The 18,145-nt window shown below is 34.0% G+C and overlaps 4 protein-coding genes across 4 annotated transcripts; all 4 read right to left on the bottom strand.

The window, feature by feature from the left end:
• LOC133331529 (NADH dehydrogenase [ubiquinone] 1 subunit C2) lies at positions 1-541 on the bottom strand. Its single transcript, XM_061539915.1, has 3 exons — positions 359-541; positions 122-265; positions 1-59 (listed from the first exon to the last, which is right to left on the bottom strand). Exons 1-3 carry the CDS (start codon positions 516-518, stop codon positions 10-12), a joined length of 354 nt encoding a protein of 117 aa, XP_061395899.1. The 5' UTR covers positions 519-541; the 3' UTR covers positions 1-9.
• A 3,969-nt stretch (positions 542-4,510) lies between these two features.
• LOC133331527 (protein mothers against dpp) lies at positions 4,511-6,139 on the bottom strand. The gene is made up of 3 exons (XM_061539913.1): positions 5,813-6,139; positions 5,056-5,752; positions 4,511-4,986 (listed from the first exon to the last, which is right to left on the bottom strand). The coding sequence occupies exons 1-3, from the start codon at positions 6,080-6,082 to the stop codon at positions 4,580-4,582; spliced, it is 1,374 nt and encodes a 457-aa protein (XP_061395897.1). The 5' UTR covers positions 6,083-6,139; the 3' UTR covers positions 4,511-4,579.
• Positions 6,140-13,540: 7,401 nt separating this feature from the next.
• On the bottom strand, positions 13,541-14,942 carry LOC133331530 (polycomb protein esc-like). The gene is made up of 3 exons (XM_061539916.1): positions 14,772-14,942; positions 14,504-14,722; positions 13,541-14,441 (listed from the first exon to the last, which is right to left on the bottom strand). Exons 1-3 carry the CDS (start codon positions 14,940-14,942, stop codon positions 13,551-13,553), a joined length of 1,281 nt encoding a protein of 426 aa, XP_061395900.1. The 3' UTR covers positions 13,541-13,550.
• A 1,072-nt stretch (positions 14,943-16,014) lies between these two features.
• On the bottom strand, positions 16,015-16,781 carry LOC133331528 (augmin complex subunit dgt2-like). Its single transcript, XM_061539914.1, has 2 exons — positions 16,541-16,781; positions 16,015-16,478 (listed from the first exon to the last, which is right to left on the bottom strand). Exons 1-2 carry the CDS (start codon positions 16,779-16,781, stop codon positions 16,015-16,017), a joined length of 705 nt encoding a protein of 234 aa, XP_061395898.1.
• Positions 16,782-18,145: the final 1,364 nt, after the last annotated feature.

The raw sequence follows: 18,145 nt of genomic DNA, 5'->3' as shown, positions 1-18,145 counted from the left end.
TCAAACCGTCTAACGAATTGGCACCCAAGGTTCTAAAACTTCGCCGAACTTTTTCCTCTCTGAAAGTAAAAATTACATTAATCCATATCCAGACTATGTAATCGGATGTATTTATACTTACGGACGGGTGGGAAATCCTCAGGATGCAGTTCGACGTAGTGTCTTAAGACAGCATCGCGGGTAGCTAAGTCTTCGGTGCGCTTCTTATCAAGATATGTACCACCGATTCCTCCAAGAACAGCAAAACCAACATGATTCTGCAAACCTAATAAAAAAAACAATCACGTTGAATATAAAGCGACCATATTTTTTTTAGCAAATTTTTCATTAATGAATGTTACGTCACTTAGAAACTTACCGGAAAATATTGGTCTACGTAGGCCCCAATTTAGCATACATGCCAAACCAAATCCAGCCACTGTACAGGCCAATGGGTTGAAAATTGTGCTAAGGAACGTTGGTTTGCGGTCCCCTTTGTTGGTAAGCAATTCCAACGGGTCAATTACGGCTGAGGACATTTTGCTGAGAGTTCACAAACAAAACCAAAACCACCTCTTGTACCAATGAATTCACAACAGAGTTGTGTCGTTCCGCAACGAACTAGTTCATATGAACTGTTCAAACATTTTGTTTCAAAATTTATGAAATGTTCACAAAAAGGAACGTTCGGAACTAGATCAGGGTGGGTAGTCCATGTTGTTCATTTATTTCAGTTTCTGCCGTGTTTCTATATCTGTAAAAAGACGATATAAATTAAAATTGAATTGAATATTGACAAAATATTAATATTTTCGTTTTGACGTCTAACATAATTTTGTATGTATAGGTTTCAAAATATGATCTGACAAAAACTTTAAACCTACCGGTGCTTACTGGCAGACCTTATATAGGCCTTGGGCCTATATAAGGTCGGCCAGTAAGCGAATTCATAGAAAAAACTTAAGTTAAACGCCAATTTTTTTTTTTGAATCAAAATTTTTTTTGAAAATCACAGCCAAAACACAACACAATCTATAACTTCTAGGATAATTTACTTGAAAATCTTCTTTAAACTCTTGAAATACTCCAAATGTTCTGTAAAATGACGATATAAATTAAAATTGAATTGAATATTGACAAAATATTAATATTTTCGTTTTGACGTCTAACATAATTTTGTATGTATGTATAGGTTTCAAAATATGATTTGACAAAAAACTTTATACTCACCTGTGCTTACTGGCCGACCTTATATAGGCCTTGTCCAGGACAATGAAATGTGCGATTAATGTTTTCTTTATTGTACATTACTTAATTTTGTATTGGTATTTTATTTCTAATGACATAAGTTTTACCAAATGTTACTGGATGCTGCCTGCTTGCTCCAAAATCCAGTAAAAGGAAATGAAATGAGAAATGGGTATATTTCTTCTAGAGGAGCTGTTAACCTTTAATCGACCAAACATCGCGAAATATAGATCCACAGAAAGTATGAGTTCAGTGGAACTTGTGTAGGGTATGATATGGTTCACCCCGTCCGGCTACACTGATCCGCTTTAATAATTTAATCAAGTGTATTTCAAGCAATTTAAGTAAAATTACGTAATATTGTGCAAAATATTAGTGGATGTTGGATGTTTACTTTTCTCATTATTATTGCAAATGAGAATAGACCTTACTGAGTAAATGTTACTGGAAAAGTAACCATGATGCAATATTAAGATGATGTATCAGAACAAAACCCTTTAACCCTTGGTGGCCTATAAATAAGGTCACCCGGGGAGACCAGCTGATAATCGATACCTCTCAAGTTTGCTGTCAAAATACATTATTGTGAATTGACTTCCATTATGAAAACGTAAACAAAGTCGAAAATTTTGACATTAGAAAATTTTGACTTGAGAAAAAACAGCTGTTTTCCGATTTCGATTGTTATCTTGGTGACCTTATTAATAGATCATGGCCTATAAATAAGGTCACCAAGGGAGACCAGCTGCATTATTGTGAATTGACTTCCATTATGAAAACGTAAACAAAGTCGAAATTTTTGACATTAGACTTGAGAAAAAACAGCTGTTTTCCGATTTCGATTGCTATCTTGGTGGCCTTATTAATAGATCTTGTTGATAGATCTGCAACTGGTCTCCCGGGATAACCTTATTAAAGAGCCCCGCAGACGATCATACATGCATGACATGCATTTTGTGGTGTTTGTGAAAATTTGTATGTATGTGTCACAGCTACGTTATATGAAGCAAAATCAAAAATGTTTGATTTTTCTGATGCATGACGTTCGATTTTGACGTGTGTGTGGTGGGGAATCATGCATATTCTCATATGTGACGTTTTTTCAAAACAAATGGGTGTATAGAGATGTCGGATACTGAGAAAAAATGTTCTTGAATTGTTGGAAGTATGCCGGTCATTGTCAGCCCTTTTCGGCATTTTTTTTTTTTTTAACATACGGCCAAAATCGCCAAAACCGTATCGTCCGTTATCTACATTGTCTGTACAGCCCGAAATCAAAAGCATGATCATCTGCGGGCCACTTAATAGGCCTTGGACTTGTATATTATTCAAAACCTATTAATAAGGTCATCCAGACTTTCACTAACTGGGTGACCTTATTAATAGATCTTGGCTTACAAGGATGTACGGGGAGACCAGCCGGATTTTAGCTGCCAGTTTGTTATCAACATACATTATTGTGAATTGACTTTCGTTATGAAAACGTAACAAACATCGAGTTAGCGAAAGTCAGCTGTTTTTTCTCAAGTCTAATGTCAAAAATTTGGACTTTGTTTACGTTTGCATTATGTGAAGTCAATTCACAATAAGAAATGTTGGCAGAAAACTTGAGAAGCTGATATCCAACTGGTCTCTCTGGATAAATTTATTAATAGACTTTGGTAACAAACCTCCAAATTTTTGACACCAGAATTGAGAAAAACAGGTGGCATTCGCTTGCTAGGTGACCTTATAAATAGATCTTGAATTTGAGGCAGTATGGAATAGTGTTACCGTTTTGGACATTTTGCACCAAATTTGATCCGAAAGCAAATAGATTTTCAAATTGGCCATTCCAGATAATTCCTCTTGAATTTTCAATGTTAGTCCAAAAATTTGATTTTGATTCCCTTTTACGATTTATTTTTTGGAAAATTATTCTTCGTACATATACAATAAGATCAATATTGACACCTACAAAGTTGGGGGTTGTTATATTTTCTCAAAGTTATACCGTATGCAATGGTTGCTACAGGTCAATTAATAAAAATGCTCAATTATTTATAGTTAGATTTGTTTATTGTAAAGTAGCATAAAAAGCATATATTGGTCGGTAGGTAAAGCATAAGACACTTGTATGTTTATAGCGCAATTAAAAAATGTATGGTTCTATTGTTGTATATCATGTACAATAAATTTTGATTAAGGCAATAGTTTCTATAATGTTGTTTCAGTATAGCATATATGTATGTATCGCAATTTCGAATTAATAAATTTGAATTGGTTTATGCACCAACTAGTAGTAATATTTGTTCATAGCTTTTTGTAGTGTGTGTATAGCAAATATTACGCAGAATTGCATTACAGATCAGATTCGCAGTAAGTCTAGATGTTTCCATTAATAACTTCACCCATCATCCCAATGAAGGTTGGATTGATGCGATATAAATCGTATTGAATAGGCATTTTTAATATACATTTACATATGTATAAAGGTTTACATTCCATTTGCACCTTTTATAGCTTATCGTCAGCAATTGTAAACAAAAACAAACCGAACTAAAACAAAAATAAGTTGCTAGTTTATATTTAATAATAGTTGTATATTGTTTTAAAACGTAAAATCAGACCAATTAAAAGTTTAAAACTAAAGGAAGATCATTATAATTTTTGCACGGTCAATAATCAATGTATTAGATAATATGGGTACGTTGATACAATTGGTCAAACCGCCATAATCTCGACACGAATAAAATGTATTTTATCGTACTGCAGAAACTACAATCAAATAAGGAATTGTAAATGTATTTGCAATTGCCAACATATACCAACGTAACCCTATTGCAATAAAAAAGAGAAAAAAGCAAACATATCTAACTAAAATTCTACAAAAAAAGGCACATGAGAGTCGTATAATAAAAATAAATCTATATATATATATATATCATAGGCAGAAAATGTTTTGCAAACATAGACATAGCAGTAGTCATCATTGGGAAATTTGGGATATTGTGTATTTAGCAGCGTAGTGTACTGTATCGAAGCACATGCTTCTCCAAAGTAAAATATTTGCAGTACGTTTAACACACATTATAAAATGAAATTAAACAGAAAATCACAATAAGGCTGGTCTCAGTATTCAATTTAGTCAAAATCTATAATTGGGCGTCCGTCTGCAGAAGATACAATTGGAAAGAAAAATCTCAAAATCCTCAAATTATTAAGTTGATGGTCTTTTCTGTTACTCTTCTTATCATTAAGCGGTTGGTGTGTTTCAATTTGAACTTAATTTTTCATTCTGTTGTTTTTCTTAAAACTTACACTAACCCTATTAACTTAGAAATATGAAACGAAATCTGTTGCGAGCGGCATTTTATGACACCGAACTTATAGCGTTGTGGGGCGATCCCATTTGTGTTAGAACCTTGTCCAGCCACTGTAGTGGTCCATGCAAATGTATTTCGATCCAGCATGGCGTAGACGTCACGTCTTGTCGATGATATTCAGCGCCCCAACCTTTCACAAAACTCATACGTATTGTACACATTTTCGTCAACTCATAGACAGCCTCAAAGCCGTTGTTGACGGATTGAGATAGCAGTTGAGCAAATTCTTGATTGTTGAATATTTTCAAAGAACAGCCGGGTGGTATTTTACACACTGTGCTAGGATGGAAGCCGTGATGATAATTACAATTACGCGATTGCACAAAAATGGCCGAATCGGAGAGACACTCAGCATAAACTTCTCCCGTAACATAGTAGAGATGAACGCCTTTTCCTATAGTTCAAAATACATATGTATATAAATAAAAAGGTCATACATTATTTGTTTAATTTGCAATGTTACCTATGTGGCGCCGTGTATTTTCAATTGTACTGTTACGGTTGACATTACTCAATTGGCCCAGACAACAGCGATCCGAATTATTGGAAGGATTTGTAAAGCCATCAACAATCACTGAGTTGTTGTTGCAGTGAAATACTTCGCCAACGCGACAGTTTAATTCGTAATAGGCAATTGAGGCCCAAAATGCCGGCTCTTGGTAGCTGACTTGGGCAACGTCCCCCATGGGTGCATCAAGCATTTGTGTGCCATCGTTCGGATTGTTTGAATTGCCGTCCTCTGACGGACTATAGGCTGGTGGCGGTGTCTCAGCCATACTGCTGTACGGCGAGTTTGGATTGGAATTTACAGAACTTGGACTGCCAACCGAAGTCATTGGCGGACTGTTGGGACTAAGATGATTGTTGAATCCGGCCGTTGAATAGCTAACATTGTGAGGCATGGTCGATTCTCCCATTTGATTGAATTGTAGCATTGAATGTCCTGGAGCAAATTCTGAGTGCCGCGGAACTAAAACAGGCGGCAATACTGGACTCTCCACTCGCTTATAGTGATAAGGATTAATACACACTTCTTTCTGTTTAGCTGAGAATGGATATTGGCAAATTTCCAATGGTTTTAGTTCGTGATGTGATTGTAGATCGGGCCAGCGCCAAACTCGGCAATATATTACATGCGGTAAACCCTTGCGATGAGATACCTTAAATAAAAACCGTACGCAATATTAGTATTATTTTGCTAACATTACATTACAACCTACCTGAAGACGCCCATCCAAAGACCTAGGTATAGTCACACATTTCGATGGTTGTCCTGGACACGATAAAGCCCTTTCCAATTCCTCTATGGCTCCTTGTCGTTTTTTTAGTTTTTTCACCAAACTGTCTACGGCTTTTTCTGCCCATTTTTCTTCTTCGTCTCCTTGTTTCCAACCGAGCAATTTTTTGACTGCCGGTGAAGTAAACGTAAATAATGCTCCAATTTTGGACATTGCACTGCTGGAAGTTGATTCAACATCGTCCGTATCCATTCTGGGTAATGTATTGTTTACCCGAAAATCGGTATAACTGGTCGAAGTGGAATAATCTGACAAAGAGAGAAATTCATTATATATTATCGGAAAACGACGTAGGGTGTTTTACAAATTTCACATTCACTTTAGATATCTTTCCATATTGGTTAAACGAAACTCAATGGCTTTGAGTTATGTGTCTGATACAATTGGAAAACACATCGCGGTTTATTTGCCCATTCAATAATAAAAAAAACATTTGTCAATACGTTTACCAACATGCCGACGTATCTACAGTTTGGATGTTGCCGCCAAAATGAATCTATTGTTATTGCAATTTCTAATAGTTGCAAAAGGTCTGAAAAGTCTACAGGTATTTCAGTTATTTAAAATACAAGTTTTATTTTCTTAAATAATACGAACATCTGACGCATAGAAATAATACCGTCTAAAATCATTTTAAATCAAAACTATTCGTTTAAAATGCAGGTGAGCATGCGCATTATTAAATTAATCAGTCATAAAACCAATCACTGATTGTTAGTTCGTTGGCTGTTTGGTAAATTTCTTGCTGGAGAGGTGACGATTGTGTGATAAACAAAAAAATACTGTATGCATATAAATAAATACAACAACAACGCATATAATTTAAGGTACTTCCGCTCGTACGTCGCACAGAACCATACCAATGTAAATGTGATTGTGTGTTTATGTTTACACAAAGCGACGTGTAATAACTAGCTTATACAGAAAGTGACGATTCTCTTCAAGTATCTAGTTTTGGTACTAGTCCATATCTAGCCACAACTAACTGTATTCGTTTCCACAACAATTATTATTCGATTAAAAACATTAGAAGTATTCTAAGTTGACAGTAACAATGCAAATTATTGGAAATGCAAATTAACATTTTGACAATAAAAGTACTGCAAGGAAAAATGTTTAAACATATGAGACTATCTTTCTTATTATACCATGATTGACCTAGAATATATTAAGATAACATATCTACTATGTTATTTATTTTTCCACCGTCGACAATATATCATACTGTTTTGCATGATGTATTACATTTATTGTCCTAATGGCTTCGTTATATATGTTAAAATTTAAATAAAAATAAATAATATGAAAAAAGGAAATGGTAGTCCTCATTACTCGATGTTCTTCTACGGGTTTCACAAATTTTCAATACGTCTATAACACGTTAAATGGTCCGGTCCCACTGAGTTCGTTGGTATATATACATATATGAAATGAAAAAGGTTGACAAATAATGATATTTGGGTAAAATGTAACTTAAATTGAAAAGTTAGACATTCCTTAGAATAAATTAAGATGGAGTATTTTGTTAATTCACAACGATTTAGAAAAGTTTACCAATTGCAATTTGTTCGTTAACCCGGTATATAAATAGCCCTCCCTATATTAAGATATACACCATTTTAAACGTTTTAAACATATAGAACATACACATGTTGACGAATATGTAGCTGATCCAAATCCAAAAATAATCAATTCGATTGATGCAAATAAACGTTGGAAGTCTTTGCAAACTTTAGACCTCCTCGGTGACAGCAACGTAATCCAACAGACCGACACCAATTACATAAATGAACACTCAGTTGAGCAGCAACACAGAGCTTTGTATAAGGAATTCAGTGGTCAAGCGCCATCACTTAGCAGTGGATAATAATTATATGCATTAATAATTACTCCATAATGTTATGTATCATTTAATGAATTCAAACATCGTTTCCTTTGTTGTAATTTCAATACACAATAAATTTATGCACACAAATAATAATTATTCTCATTTCGCAAATCGATGGTATAAGAACACAAGACACTTGATTTGTTACACTGGTGGGGAATGGTCGATTGGATGGATCGTCGTTCGATATAGCATTCTCTTTCGTTGCTTTCGATTATTTCTCTTGGTTTCGATATTTATTAGATAAATGAGGTGGGGTAGGTGGTACTATGTGATCGAATGAATTATCACAATCAAGAACGAAAACCCGCTACACCATCCGACTCGAACGTGCCGACTCGAAACGTTGTAATCAATCGACGATGTAAATGCCAACTGACGTTAGAAAATGTGCAAACCATACCCAGTCAAGTGAACCCACGAAGGAGTCGTCGACGACGTCGTCGTTGAATGCATGCTTTTCAAGATTGATTGACTGATTGAATAGTGTTTACTTGCTTGCTAGCTGGCCATTTTAACAACAATCTAGCTGCATAGCCAGCTAACTAGAAGCTACTAACTGATGGTGTGTGTGTGTGGCTGTGAGTCGGTTTGTACGCGACTGGCGGCTGTCGCTGCGTTCAATGATGCACACGAACAAAAATAAAAATACGGAAAATAATTGAAAATGCAACAGGAGAGTAAGAACTTTTGTTTGTTTAGCTTAGGTACAATCATAAAAATAGGTATGTCGAATGTAAAAGATAAAAAATATCCGATATTTTATTATTTTCATAATGAAATGTATCACTATTATTAAATTATTTAGTGTTTAAGAAATATTTGAAATTATTGCCGACTCTGTACAATGACTTTGTCCAAAATAATATACTTATCAGATTGTATTATGCGCAAAATTTATGTGCCGTATTAAACAATCTCTTAAGGTCTCAGGTGGCATCCCTAATGATTAAGTATAACAATACAAACACAATCATACACTTGTTCGAAGCAATCCATGGAATAACAAAAAATCTTGTACCCTTCTATAACACATTCGTACAGAGTAAATTCTATTGGTGCTTAGATAAACGTTTACGCTGGCTTACGTTTCTGTACCTCGAGTTGTATTTTCTCAAAAATTAGTCGTTATAATTATTATAATTTTCGCTTCTCTACTATATGTACTCCTCTCCTAAATATTTTACATATTTTTTTTTTAAAATTTGCAGGATTACTGCGATCAACAGTGCTGAATAGAACCTTTTAAACTTCTAAAAACGGAATGGTGTTGAAAGTGATCAGGCAACTTGCATGTGAATAAAATTGTCGATATGTCACGTACCATCGTACAACAACCAATAACAAATGGCAAGAAGAACCAAACACAAGCAACTCCATCAAATCGATTTCAAGTTGTAGTCCCTCCAAAACAACAGCAAAAAATACAAATTATTGTATAGCTTGGGCGCCTACCGCAACAAACAGACTACACATAAACGGAATAATTAAAATAAACAAACAACACGCATCATTCGCCCTTTCCGCCATTCCTATACTCGACATCCTAAGTGTAAATTGTTCCTTATATGCAAACAAAAGGGAAGCATGCAATACAACTACAATACCAACGAAATTAATAAAGAGGGAATCGCTCCTGACATATCATTACGGTACAGAAAAAATACTAAAGTACACTTCAGATAGGATTTCTATATATATATATATGTCCTTTGATACATATGCCGTGCATTAGAGCTGTTATTGTATCCCTCACCACCCACTTGTGTAATACATTAAGTGCTTTTAGTAGAAATAAATTTTGAGGTATTTTTATTAATTTGTCCTCGCAGTTCGCTCTTATTTTTAAACTAAATGTACACTGTAGAAATCGTTTATACATTTTTAACTTTAAGTTTTTATCCTGTTCAAATTGCAATCTCGCTATGAAAAACGTTAACATCAAGGGAAGACTAAGGCATAAATTTGCCTACTGGTATAAATGGTTTGGTCGTTACTATATATTGATATAACAACATTTCACTGTTTTTTAAATACCTAAAACGTAGTAGATATATATATATATATATATATATAACTCGTTCTACTTTCTCGGTTATCACTTTTCTTAACTTAACCTTAGCTTATTCGGTTTACACATTTAGAATACTCTGGTGAGGATAATAGAAAACTATGTATTAAGTATATCCGTAGGCAATCAAATAAATCCTAGCCTTTCGAAACCATCACAAATTCGAAATATTTATTGACTTATTTTGTTTTTTAATTCACCATTTGCATCACAAATTCGAAATATTAAATAAAATGTTGCCTAATATCGCCATATTTATTGACTTATTTTGTTTTTTAATTCACCATTTGCATGAGTTTTATCGAGGAAGTATAAACTTCCCGAACTAAAGGCCTCTGAAATTCCGTAATTCATATGCTCAAAACTTCGTAATTTATTTATGTGTGGTTGAATGTATTATTGGCAGCTATGTAATAAACATTTTTATTTAGAATAAATTTTGATCGCCTAATCTAATTTTCAACCTGACCACCGTCCGAGGTCGGGCTATTGAATAAAATTTTGATTTAAAAGGAATTTCGAATTAAAACTTTTTGCCCGGTTAACCAACTTTATAAGGATTTATTTGACATAGGGTAAGTGCAACAATAGTCGGCACTTTAAGGATTTTAGCAATTTAAACATTTCACCATCCCTAGAGCATTTTTTCAGTATATTATATTTAGGTTCATATATTATAGTAAAAATGTATTTAATTTGTATTAAAGTAGATAAAATTGATAATGAGGTAAAATAGTGTCTTTTTAGATTAAAACCATGTCTCCATTATGTAAAACCACTCAAAACTGATTTTTTATAAATTAATCATTATTTAGAGCACTTATTTAACACTTTTTCTAATTTTGAGCCAAAATTTTCGAAAATGTGCCTATTATTCACACATATGCCGACTACGAAAAAGGTCCTTTACAACTACGAAAAAATATATAATTTTAATATAGTTACAAGTCTTTGCAAATTGACGTGCCCACTATGTTTTTCTTAAGCAAAATGAATTATCGCTAATGTTGACAAGCCTCATTGATTAAATTTTATACAGAAATAGCTTGCAGTGTTATTGAAGATTATTTAAGGTGTTTTTCATATTTAGTTATAGGATTTTTTAGTTATTTGAAGTTATATAAAACAGATGCCGACTATTGGTACTTGCCGGAATTAGGTGCGTTTTCCTTATATACAATGTAATTGACAATTTATACCCATTGGGTTAACGAAATCCGGTACAATGTAAATGTACTATAAGAGAGTCGAAGGCCTACAATACACATATTGTCTGGACTTCGCCCAAAAAATACGCATACTATCCTGATTCGCATATTATCGAGTCCTATCTGTGCTAAATATTTTCATTCCATAAAAATCCGAGATGAGCCACTAAAATTAACTGATTTTTTTTAACTAAAGTTGTTCCAAAGACAATTCCAAATTCTAAAATCTAAACTGAGTGTATAATACTATTACCACTAAACTTGACTTCCGACATCCGAATTTATTAAATATATATGGAGTCGTAATACATCGCCCTCGTAACTAAGCCATTGATCCAAGTTACAAATTAACCCCACTCAACATCATACATCTCGAGAATAGTGTACACCAGTTACGATTGTTTGTGGTACAATCATTGTACATAGTCCGAAAGGAAGGGAAGGGTATAAAGCATAATGTTGCACACACACACAGAGGCAACACGAAAACAACATTGTTCCATGTTTCAAAGTCCAGTTTGATTGTTTTCTGGCTTACATTTTTGCAGATTTCTTACATTGTAACGAGAAATTTTTGTAAATGAACGATATGAAGGGCATCGCAAAAACAATTCGGATATTGAAACACTGGCTGCCAATATATTTAATCATAAAATTGTAATAAAAAACCTTGAGAAATCTTAAAACTCTGCTTTGTCTAGATGGTGCTACCAATCAATGAACTATTAATAATCCGCTTTGCTTTTTCCCGAATGTTTTTTTTTCTGTTTGGTGTCGTCGTTGCCTTTTCAACACTTCTTGTGGCGTATATATTGCAGCCCTATTTTTCATAGATACCATTATTGGTTGTTAAACGATTACTCACTTGTGTTGCTGATTTACTTGAGGAGTATAAAGTTTAATTTCTCTTGTTTTGTCTTTTTTCACTACTTATTTGATAATTTTTCCTGTGTTTTTCTGTTGTTTATCTCGAATACAAAAAATCTTATTGCTCGTAACTAATCGCTGCAATTCGTGTTAACTTGACTATACCAACGAGCAAAATTTCTCGTTGGAATACAACAATGTCGGCGTTATATTTTGACGTCGTCCTATCTGTGGTGATTGGCGTGTTGTCATTTTTAGTGAATTACGCGAGAGATTTCGATGGAATGAGATGATTTGCTCGACTACAGAACTAAAGGGGCGTTTAGACTGGAGCTGTTATCATATTTCGATTGAATTCCTTAACCCAGTATAATTCCATTTACCATACAAAATAAAATCCGCTAAGTATTTTGATTTGTTCTAAACCCTAAGCTAAATCGAGATAATTCCAAATACAATTTTTTTTTGTACCAATACAAAATAAAGAACAAATAAAAAATAAATAAAAAAAATGCATCACTTCTCCTAAAAGTGGCAACGCTTTACGCAATGATGAAATTTAAATTTCTTTCAAAAAAATTATGTTTCGGACGCATTTACATACAATTTAAAATCAGAATTTAGAGCCATTTATTCATTCAATTCCTAAAATCGGCACAATTTTTGTCATTTGCCATAAAAAATTAAGGATGATTTAAGTCATTTATATTAAACAAGGCACTAAAACACCATTCTATTATATGTAATCCTATTTCTGTACCATAAAGTACTAAAAACTGCTACTTTTTTATCATTAAATTAGTCGCTTAGTACACGTATGGACTAACTATTTGAAAAATCTTAAATTTAAATGCCCAAGCCCTTGGTATAGTCATACATTTGTATATTTATATATTATTGTTAATTTCGTTTAATAATACGACCTCTTTTTTTATTAAATAAATACATTTGTTTAATTTTTAATATAAATTTATATATTTCCTGCAAAGCCTTTGTTTTGCCTTACATTGGACATAACAAACTTCCTCTATATGGAACTAGCACATATATTTTGTGTAAAGGAGCGCCACTAGAAAATATTGTAATCACCAGGTGCCATTAACTTACCACTTTATAGATTAATAAATTTCTCCTGAAATAGGAATTGTAGGATTTTCATTGTTCGATTAATAATCTTCCGCCATATCAATGTTTCTCCATGTAAGCTTAGAAAACGTTATTATAAGTTCAATTTTTTTTATTTGCATAATTGGTGCTACTAAACTCATGGTACGATAATACAAGATAGATATCTTGAGGCGAATAATAAGAAGCGACTCTCTAGGCAATGGCTTTTTCTTCATTAACCTTTTATTAGAAAAATAATTTTTTTAAATTATTGTTTATTTTTATTTATTTTAGATATACAAATTTCTGTAGTAGAATATCTTACGGTGTTTTGTGTCAAATAAATAGCCCATTGCCCATTAATTAAAATCAAGGACATGAATATTCTGTAAGACAATTTTTTAGGTTTCCGACTGATTAAAATCGATAACGTTACATACCTATATTAAACGCGAGAAATGTGGTCAACATTAAACACTCTTCAATGGGTGAGTAGTTAGAAAACATACAATTAAGACCTTAAAGTCTATCCCAACGCCATATTGTTCCATCGTCACAAACACAAACCAAAATTGATGCATCCTTGGAAAAAGTAGTTTGCCTTATTGCAGAAGTACATTTTGGATGTAATAAGGTACTGCACTTTGTTGCATTTGGGTCAGATGCATCCAATTCCCAAACATATGTTTTACCCTGCTGATTCCCCAAAGCTAGCATTTTGTGCCATAGATTAAATGCAAATCGAACAAACCAAATTTCACACTCTTTGTAATCAAAATGGTGTATAATGCTAGTAGCAGTTTCCTGAGGCCGGACTTCTTTTTGATCTAATTTGCCTGGCTTCCAACAAATTATGGAATTTTCACAGGATTTCGACAGGACAAAGTCTCCAAACCAGACAACACAATCGACGTAGTTGCGGTGAATATCTCTGGTGGAAAAATCAGGAAAGTGTTCTTTAATTGTTGGATATGGTGCCGCATTCTTGTTCACATTGTAATGACAACTGCTCTGTAGAGCCTCATGAATGGATGGCTTATTAAGACACCACAATTTAAGTGAGTGATCCATTCCACTCGACATAATTCGATCCCCCTTAATGTCAAAATCCAAAGACAAAACTTCATCACGATGGCCTTCAACACCGCCGAAGATGGCTACACACACATCTGAACTAACATTCCATAAACGCAACGAATGGTCTTTACTGCCAGATAACAAAATGTATGGAAGTTTTGGATGGAACTTCAATTCATTTATTGCATGCCCGTGGCCAATGAAGTGTTTGTTGCTCATATTTTTTGAAATGTTGAAAAGACGTATAACTCCGCGATATCCGGCTGCGGCTAAAATTGGCTCAGATGTCTCCACATCGTAGGACCAGGCACAAGTGTAAAAGTTTTCATCTGGCTATAAACAAATTGAATATATTTTATCTAGATTTGAACATGATGTCACACACTCTGACTTACATCGGGATCAGCGTAGCATTGCAACAATTTTACCCCGCCACTGCCATCTTCAGGCGGTTCCGTGCACTCATAAATGGATATTCGATCCTTTCCAACCGATGCAAATATTGCCTGTTGCCATAAATGATGATTGAACTGTACACCGAATAATGGTTGTCCGTGATCCTCTCGCAGATGACAACTGGAAAGTTGGAGATGTGTTAGACCGTTTGAAATTTTCTATTTATGCACATTTAAAAACCTACATGTACCTAAACGACGGCTTTACAATTTTTGTTGTCTTACTCTTTCGAGGGAATTTATTAAGGCCCGAACTGCTATGAGACGTTGCGGTGCTAGTGCTCACCGTGTCATCCTTATCATCAACATCGGAGTCGTGCCCCTGTCGGTCAATACATACAGGATCCTCGGCATTGTTTTCCTCGATTTCATCCAGCATTACTTGTTGTCTAAACCTGATGTACTACTTTGTACGCCATATGATATGAATACATAAAAGTTTGTGTGTTTGTGCTTACGCTTTAAAATGGTTACATGTCGATTTGTTGTATGGTGTGTGATACGAACGACTTCAATAGAAGTGCTGAAGTGCAGCATATAATAGAGGGAGGACAAAAGACCCACTGGTAATTTTAATAAAAATAGAATTGCTGGTTTTCCGAAGCCATCAATAATTATTTTTGTTCTTATAGCACTTGATTTGTCAAAAACTTTTGACAATGCAGATTTTCATATCGATAATTGGGAAAAGGAAAAAAATATTTTAAATAGATCTGCTTGGTAGTCAATATATTCATATATTTCAAATCGTACAGTTTCCGGTTTAAACAGACCGCTCGGTTGGATTAACAGGTTTTGAGTTATCGTCCCCGCCATACGTAAAAAAACTGTTTCGAGAAAAAGGCGTTTGAAGTTTGAGAAGCAATCATGTCGTCACTTGATGCTGACACAGTAAATCGGCTATATCTAACAGAATTTTTTAGATGTTCACTTGAAAGTTTGAAGTTGTAATTCCACTTTATGATACCTAGAAAGGGTATCATAAAGTGGAATTACGTACATGATACTCATAAAGTCAAAAATGAAATGTTTGGCATATATACACTACTTACTTTTAGTCTATTCTGCTATTATACCATATCTAAGCAAGTTATACATATATCTATTTATCACATTTGATCGTAAGTCGTCGGCTGAAATTAGCTTTTGCGTTTCTTTGTGTAAAGTAAAATAGTATATATTTAAATAAAATAGTAAATTATTGGTCTCGCCAACATTTTATTAACAATTTCAATTCAATTTTATTAAACTTTAATTCAAAGCCTTCAGGCCCATTAAAGATAAATTATAAAGCCATTAAGCCATTATAAAATGCATATGAAGTGCTTAATTTAATAAAGGATAAACTACACAAAAGTAATAATAATTCAAAAAATTGAAAACATAAATTCATACAATCGTAAATTCCATAATAAAAACTACTTCTACTACTACTCATATTTTGGAAAAGGTTAGTTGCTTGTGTACAATTCATTTTCGAGGTCATCATTAATATATGTTTCTACTTCCCTTATAGCCTTTAGACTATGTTCAGTTCGGGATAATAACTCATTAATGAAATATCCACGTAAGACATTGACTTTAGTTTGATTTTGTCGAGCCTTGGCATAGGCAACATCCAGTTCGTAAGCCAGATATGGTCCCATTTTTAAATCAGCCGCCACTTTTAAGAAATGACATTTTTTATTCCGCAAAGAGGCAAGATGTTCGCAGTCCGATTTTCTCTGCATTTCCAGACTTAATATCTCTTCGTGCGGAGACTCGGAGTCACAAAACAATTCGGGCAGTTCATCCCTCATTTTAGTCCCAAAATCTTGTATACGAGTCAAATTAGCATGCAATTTCTCTGATAACTGCTGCCTCACGGCTTTTCTTTCCGTGTAATTAAGATTGACTTTGCACAGTTCGTTCAAGTCTAAAATGGACAGATTTGCGTTAATAAAAAAAAACTCCCCAGTAAGTGACAATTATATTTACCCAAAAGACATTCACTCCTTTTCTCGTTTAAGTATAAATAGTTACCGATTTTAATGACTTTCAAAGTTTTTTCGATTTGCTCTTTGTCGGGAATTAACATTTTATTACAGTTCAACTGTTTGAGTTCTTTCAGGACAAGGCGCAACTTGCGTACCTTAGCAAGCTCCTCATCACGAGCTTTTTGCAATTGTTCTATTGTCTCGGAATTTAATATTCGCGTTGTTTCGTTATTGCAATCCATTTTGGTTTCAATGATTTTATCAATTTAAAAAATAAACAACAAAAAAACAATCCCGCCTTCACAGCGCCTTTTTCAAAGACTGAAGACAAAATGAAAAACGTTCCACCTTCCAACGAATAGGAGGAGAAGACAAAATGGCGACTAAATGAGAACCGAATTGCTTAGTGTGGTTTTATATTTGTCGGGATCGGGATCGGTGTTGAGAGTTTCTCTCTCTTGAGAGAGTAATTAGAGTTGCGCTATTTTAAATTTTGTAACAAGCGTACTTTTTGTTCACAAAAGGAACGAATTGACATAAACGTACCAAAACAAAATTTAGATTTTTTATTATTCGTGAATACATTACCCTTAAATTATAACATATATTATTTATGCAAATAACTGGTATAAATATTGGCCAATATTTCTCGATAATTATGATTTATTATCATTTCAAGTAGAATTTTAGGTACCTTTTCGTACTTTTTTGTTCCTACCTGTGGTAATGTTTTCCAACACAATTCACAATTTACCACTGAGAGAGAGAAACTCTCAACACCGATCCCGATAAATATAAAACCACACTTACGAATGAGGTGGGATGGAGACTAAATGAGAACCGCCTTAAAGAGAACCAAGCCATACTGACTGTATTGACGGCGTTATTATTAATAAATAGAAAAGTGGAAACTCGGTTTTGAACATGTTCGACAAAATCGAAAAGTCAACTTTTGCCCTCTTCTACGCATGATCCAATAAACAGGTCGGGTCAGAAGCAATCGTTTTCGACAATTTTGGATTAAAATCCCCCATACTGTCAAATATTTTGTTTACATTTTCACACATTGCAGTCAAAATCGAAAGCATTTTGACAGCTCGGTTGAAATCATCTGGCCTTGTCGGACGACCTTATTATTGGATCATACTTCTACGTATCCATAGTAAAGTCACAGTCGATACATATTTGACTATGGCGACAAGTTTAAGTACAGTTTTTCAAGTTAGGGCGGTATTACATTTTACTATGGACGGCGGTGTTTATTTTTTGGTATGTCCATGGTAGTAGCATAGGCGAATTTCTACAACAAGAAACTGACTGTTGTAGTAAAATTGATATATCAAAAACATTTTGTAAAAACCAATCGATTCACACAAGAGGACTTCAATATTGGCATGTTAAAGCTACGTTTAGACTACTAAATCCACTCAATCTCACACGTCAATTCCATTGCGTATACGTCAAATATAATCCACTGGATTTGTGAACTGGATTAACGTGACGTATAAGTAAGTTGGCTTATTTTTATTATAAAAGAATAAAGGATGACGGCGTCCAAAATCAAGTGCGTTTCGTACTAAAATACCCATCTTCTCACCTTCATAGG

This window comes from Musca vetustissima, unplaced genomic scaffold (assembly GCF_032173495.1).
Source record: "Musca vetustissima isolate MV318-11 ecotype Yass unplaced genomic scaffold, APGP_CSIRO_Mvet_v1 utg45076, whole genome shotgun sequence".
Classification (NCBI taxonomy): domain Eukaryota; kingdom Metazoa; phylum Arthropoda; class Insecta; order Diptera; family Muscidae; genus Musca; species Musca vetustissima.
The sequence above is the reverse complement of the archived record's forward strand: the minus strand, read 5'-3'. Positions and strand labels throughout refer to the sequence as shown.

What these genes read in the sequence shown, in the direction of transcription:
- LOC133331529 (XM_061539915.1), bottom strand. Translation starts at nt 518, where the DNA reads ATGTCCTCAGCCGTAATTGACCCGTTGGAATTGCTTACCAACAAAGGG. An exon ending in ACGTAGACCAATATTTTCCG is followed by an intron (nt 266 to 358) that starts GTAAGTTTCTAA and finishes TTTTTTTATTAG; the next exon opens with GTTTGCAGAATCATGTTGGT. An exon ending in TGAGGATTTCCCACCCGTCC is followed by an intron (nt 60 to 121) that starts GTAAGTATAAAT and finishes TTTTACTTTCAG; the next exon opens with AGAGGAAAAAGTTCGGCGAA.
- LOC133331527 (XM_061539913.1), bottom strand. Translation starts at nt 6,082, where the DNA reads ATGGATACGGACGATGTTGAATCAACTTCCAGCAGTGCAATGTCCAAA. An exon ending in CTTTGGATGGGCGTCTTCAG is followed by an intron (nt 5,753 to 5,812) that starts GTAGGTTGTAAT and finishes TTTTTATTTAAG; the next exon opens with GTATCTCATCGCAAGGGTTT. An exon ending in AAATACACGGCGCCACATAG is followed by an intron (nt 4,987 to 5,055) that starts GTAACATTGCAA and finishes TTTGAACTATAG; the next exon opens with GAAAAGGCGTTCATCTCTAC.
- LOC133331530 (XM_061539916.1), bottom strand. Translation starts at nt 14,942, where the DNA reads ATGCTGGATGAAATCGAGGAAAACAATGCCGAGGATCCTGTATGTATT. An exon ending in AGAGTAAGACAACAAAAATT is followed by an intron (nt 14,723 to 14,771) that starts GTAAAGCCGTCG and finishes GTGCATAAATAG; the next exon opens with AAAATTTCAAACGGTCTAAC. An exon ending in AATGCTACGCTGATCCCGAT is followed by an intron (nt 14,442 to 14,503) that starts GTAAGTCAGAGT and finishes ATTTGTTTATAG; the next exon opens with CCAGATGAAAACTTTTACAC.
- LOC133331528 (XM_061539914.1), bottom strand. Translation starts at nt 16,781, where the DNA reads ATGGATTGCAATAACGAAACAACGCGAATATTAAATTCCGAGACAATA. An exon ending in AAGGAGTGAATGTCTTTTGG is followed by an intron (nt 16,479 to 16,540) that starts GTAAATATAATT and finishes TGTCCATTTTAG; the next exon opens with ACTTGAACGAACTGTGCAAA.